The 5,568-nt window shown below is 46.7% G+C and overlaps 1 protein-coding gene across 1 annotated transcript; it reads right to left on the bottom strand.

Annotated features, from left to right (window-relative positions):
• Positions 1-3,614: 3,614 nt before the first annotated feature.
• LOC138737281 (uncharacterized) lies at positions 3,615-4,842 on the bottom strand. The gene is made up of 2 exons (XM_069888033.1): positions 4,536-4,842; positions 3,615-4,456 (listed from the first exon to the last, which is right to left on the bottom strand). The coding sequence occupies exons 1-2, from the start codon at positions 4,840-4,842 to the stop codon at positions 4,158-4,160; spliced, it is 606 nt and encodes a 201-aa protein (XP_069744134.1). The 3' UTR covers positions 3,615-4,157.
• Positions 4,843-5,568: the final 726 nt, after the last annotated feature.

Here is a 5,568-nt window from a genome sequence, read left to right on the forward strand (position 1 = left end):
AAGCTCAGTGGCTACACAGGACCTCTCTGACCAAGTCCAAGATGGGTCAGAAATGGAGAACAATTGAGTACCTCAAAGAATGGTGCTGATGGCAAGAGGCTCTCACCAACCTCCAGCCCATTTTCACCGCAAAGATCTCGAGTTACACAGCAAGGAAACAGGTTCTCCAGTCCGTGGAGTCCATGGCAACCTTAGCATTCAGCCCAGAGTGTTCTAGGGCATTTTGTTCCAAGTTCTTGTCCTAATGCTTCTTTAATATCATATGAGTTCTCGACTCTACCATCCCTTCAGCTAGTGTCTTCCAGTTTTCAACTGTCTGTCTGGTGAAAAGGGTCTTCCACACAATTTGGCCTCCTCTAAATTTTCCGCCCCTTATCTTAGTCCAATGTGTGGTACATGTTTCCGTAAAGGAGAAAGGTTTCTCACGAGCTACCCCATGTATGCCCCTCATCATGTATCTCAATTAGGTCCCCTGTCAGACCATTGAGCTCCAAAGAAGCCAATCCAGCCTATCCATTCCCTCTTCAGTGCTGAACCACTCCATCCTCGGCAACATTGGTGAATCTCCCTCTTTACCCTCTTCAGAACAATCACTGCCTTCTTATGATGTGGCAACTAGAACTACGCTGTGCCCCTCTGGCCGTGGTCTATCCAATGTCACATATTGTTGGACTGCAGCATCCTTACTCTTGATATTCTGTACCCTGGCTAATGAAGGCAAATATCTTGTAATCTCTTCTACAGGAAATTATCGTCCTGTTCTGCTCCTTTCAGGGTTCCTTGGGTGTGTACACAAAGACCAACCTGTTCCGCAATATTAGTGTAAATCCTAAGCCTATTAATCCTCCTGAAATGCGTCAGAACTGCTGCCCGACGTATTGAGTATTTTCTTTTTTTGTTCCAGCGTCCACTCACTTTGCTCTTTGACCATTTGGAACTTCATCCAGCATGATGTTTCATTTCAAAGATCTTTCCAGTGCCTCTGATGAACTTATTCTGTATTGGTAATCAAGCTTAATCCAAACCATGATTCTCTTTACTTTGTCTGTCTTGGAGCTAAACTGATAGGTTTCCCGTTCTCATCTGCTTTTATCTTCTTTATATAAAAGTACAATTTTCAGCTGCTTGCAATTTTTAGGCAATTTGTAGTGCAGGAACTCTCATGACATTATTGAACAATTCACTAATCTCCTCCTGACCTTCATTTGAATCAAAGCCAGTCATTTTAACTCTGGCACACTGTCGGAATCCTCCAACATATTAACATGTTCTATGTCAATTCCCTCAAGGAAATGTTAAAAGAATTTCATCTTTATAACCTCAGGCAGGAAATGATTAAGCAAAAATATCAGTAGGTTTTTTTTTAATATAATTCTTAAACATTATGTTAAAATGAGGCAGTTCAGACAGATCAAAAATATAAACAAGTGAAAAATAAATTTAGAACAGATGCAAGAAGGGACATGTTTACTTAAAAGGTAATTAAAGTCTGGGATAACCTGTCATGCAAAGTGAAATAGTTGCAGACAAGATGGCTCCAAAATTCAATTGCACTCAGGTGTGCAGTGGGAAAGGTGTGCAGGGGGCACAGAAGGCAGAAGTCTAAGATGGGTAAGGCCAGTGGGTACTGTTATGAGCCCAGAGGACCCCAAAACCCAGCAGCAATAGATATTTACCAAGGCAAATGGTTACTTAAACAAAAGTTACTTTTAATTATCTTTAAACATGAAAATAGAATCACACTAGGTTTTTTCAGGTGCATTCTATGCTAAGGATGTGCCTGAAGAAGCAGAAGCAGCCCTTTAAATTGCCGTTCAGATGGCAGCGTTTAAAGCGCAACACTAGCCACCTGAAGGACACAGCTGCATAGGATGCGGCTCTGAGCACAGTCCGGCTCCTGCCCAGGGTCAGCTGTGATCCCGCCCACTGACGTGATGTCATTTTGAGAACGACAAGAAGGAACACAGGACAATGGCAGACCCTGTGCAGGAAGGAGACATAATAATGATGATTTCAGCGTTTCTGAGTATTCAGAATGAGATATGGCAGATTTTCGGTAAGGCCATTTGCGCTGTTGAAGCTCTTCAATTGTTCTTGAGATCTGAAAAATGCATGAGTGCAATCATGGGTGCAAAGTTTGAGGGCAAGAAGACAGCAGTTAGCGGTTGAAAGGTGTGTGGAGTGTCAGCGCCTCAGACGAAGGCGAATGCTGCTGGTCAGTCAATTAGCTATGGTGACACATCAGTCTCTCTGGAGGTTGAACCGACCACAGGGTGCTGAGTTCTGGAGTAATGTCCTCACCAAATATGATGATGCTGAGTGGAGCAGACACTTTCGTATGTCACGTGGCACTTTTCGCTTCGTGCTGGAACTCATAGAACCCCACCTGAAGGTGCATAGACCGGACTTGCAGTGACCATTGGAGCCCAGACTTGGATTAGCTGTGGTCTTGTGATGGTATGCCAGCCCTTGTGAGTATCGATCCATCAGTACCATTTTTGGAATAGGTGTCAGCACCGTGTGCATTGTGGTGCAGGATGTGACTGCCGCCTTGAGGAAGTTCCTCGGTAAACGTTTCATCTCCCTGCCAAGTGGAACACGTTTCCAGGAAACCATTGATGGCTTCAACCAAAGGGGATACCCAGTGTGCGCTGGTGTCATTGATGGGTCACACACTCCCATTATCACACCCAGCGTGGATACTGCAGCCTTCTACATTCGGTGGTTCTACAAGCAGTGGTTGACCACAGATTCTGGTGAGTTAATCCTCTATTGATATACATCACATCACATTTCCAATGTCTATAACTTCACTGTGTGATTTCCATTCATGTTACAGCTTCTCAGATGTGTTTGTGGGGTGGCCGGGCCGCACGCATGATGCCCGATTGCTTGCTAACTCTCCTCTGTATAGAAAAGCTGAGGACCAGGGCGGATACCTCTTCCCAAGTGATGTGTTTCCGTATTTCAAATGTTATGCATGCTTGCTGTGTCCACGGTTCAGGTGCATGAATTAACTATATGTCTACATCGTTGTGCCTGCAGGTGTCCAAGGATGTTGAGGGAGTGGAGTTCCAGCATATCTTGTGGGTGATGCGGCATACCTCCTACGGAGCTGGCTGATGAAGGGGTTCACACAGCACCGAGTACTGGATCAGGATCAGTGAAGATTTAACAAGGCCTTTAATTCAGCAAGGATAGAGGTGGAACATGCATTTGGCCATCTGTAAGGTCGCTGGTGATGCCCGTTCAAGCATCTAGATATCTCTACCGCCTTAGTCCCAGATGTTGTGTTTGCCTGCTGTGTACTGCACAATATATGTGAGATTAACAAGGAAGACTTCCCTACAGAGTGGACATTGGTTGAAGCAGATGGTCCTGCACCCAATAGCGCAGATTGTCCTGATCAGCATGGTCATGGGCACCAGGACATCCATTCTGCCATCATGTCCATTCTATAAGGGTATGTCCCTGCTACCCAGCTCCCCATTTTCCACGACTTGTAACCCCCTCCACCCTTCCCACCCAATATGGTGACATCAACCTGCTGCCTGGCATGTTATGTGTTCTTGTGAATGAACAGGTGCATATAAATGAAACTTGTGACGTGTGCTTGTCAAAAATTTAATAAAAGACGTTCTTTGAGAAATCACACTGCTTCATAAATATCTGAGGTAGATATCGCAACGTTAACATTTCACATCATTCTTAAACTTGAAGGAAACCATTGAATGGACAAATAACAATGCAAATCCACTCCACACTTGAATTCCACAGAACAAACACTAAAGCAGTAAACACAACAAACACCACCACACGGCACCATAGCATCTCACTGCTAAATGTTTCCATCCTTAAAGTGTCACACAGAACATTGCATTTATGAGGGGCTTCATGAACAACAAAAGTGAACAGTGAGTTAGAAGCATTAAGGATGATTATTCCAACACAAACCTCATTCCAGCATTGAGAGGAACAAGTTGGAGGGGGGGGGGGGATGAGGAACCTGTCCTGGACCCCAACATCTCAGTCATGCCAAGGCATCCACTACTGTGATGCACTGGTGTGGAATGAAATGGCAGTCTGGATGGAGGGGCCAGGTACATGGGATGAGGCTGACCATATGACTGTGGGAATGGGGATGGGAAGGCTTCCAATCATGTGACCAATCTGTTGAAGATGACTGACTGCCTGTCCATTGTGGCACTCAGTCCCCGCAGGGAAGCCGCAAACTCAGACATCAGCTGGGTATGCTTCTCCACTTTGGAGCGGTGCGTTGCTTCCTCGTCCTCCCTCTGGTCGGCGAGCATGACTCTCTCATGATCCAGCGCCTCCTCTGCACACTGGCGGTCTCTCTCACTGTCTTCCCTGTAAAATGCCAACATCATCACATGCAGGTCCTTCGCGAGAAGCTGCCACTTGGTCAGTCGCTGGTACTTGCATCTGGGTCCAGACACTGTGGGTGGAAATAAGAAAAGTGCATCAGCATTGGACTTGAGTGTTTCTCCATAAACACAACCTCAATGCTCCTGTACCTGTGTTCTCTGTTAAGAGTGCCTTCTCACCACTTCCAGGGACAGTGACCTCTGTGCTTCCTCTCTCGGGGTCATCCAAATCCGTGGCTGCCAGGTCCTCGGCGGTGGCCTCCTCCTCCTGGACCAGCATGTCTCCTCCATCATTGCCGCTGGGTGAACCCTGAGATCCCTCAGGGATGAGCTCTAGGGATTCAGGGGTCTCCAGAGCGCTGGCTACATTCAAGGGAGTAGCTGAGCAACTAGCCCCCCCCCCCCACCCCCCAGAGAGTGTGGCACTGATCGAAGTACTGCCTCTCCTTGCGCCCATTGCCACTCCTCCGGTTGTGGTCCAGGACTGCGCGGAATTTCTTCCTCACGCTTTTCAGCTTCGTGGCCACCTGATTTTTATTGCGCTTGTGCCCTTGTGCTGTGAGCACTCCAGACAGCCACTCAAAAGTGGGACCATCCCTAACTGTCCCAGTGAGCTCCCTTTCCTGGGATTCCTGAGTCAGATGGTCTAGAAGCAGTCTTACCTCTTCATCAGACCAGTTACAAGCCTTTCATGGAGCCACTGTTCAAATGCACTATTTCCCTTCACTGCTAAAACAAAATGACTGAATCTGCACTAATCTGCTTGCACAATGTATTTCAAGATTCGGGCCAGGCGTCTCAAGCTGACGACACCACTGCCACGTCAGCAGCCTGACCCTTTAACATCCGCTTTCAGCCAGCTGCATTCAGATGGCTGGGGGAACCACTGAGCTGAGCTGATTATCCCTCTCAGAGGAGGGTTACGTAGCTCGCATCAGGAGCGCCTCCTGCACATTCAGGTGGCCTCAGAACAGCCACATATTCCCTAAACATGCAGCTTTACATGCGGGGCAATTGACCACCTGAAAGTGCCTACTTTAACTTATCACTATTGACCTTAACTAACCTAACTTGACCCCCTTCTAATTCTAAGTGCATGTATATATAATGTGTGTATAAGTTCAGAAAGGTTCTTTGGTTCACAATCCAATCTCACTTCTCATTCCTCGAAGTTCAGTGGTTG

The sequence above is a fragment of the Narcine bancroftii genome, chromosome 6 (assembly GCF_036971445.1).
Source record: "Narcine bancroftii isolate sNarBan1 chromosome 6, sNarBan1.hap1, whole genome shotgun sequence".
NCBI lineage: Eukaryota > Metazoa > Chordata > Chondrichthyes > Torpediniformes > Narcinidae > Narcine > Narcine bancroftii.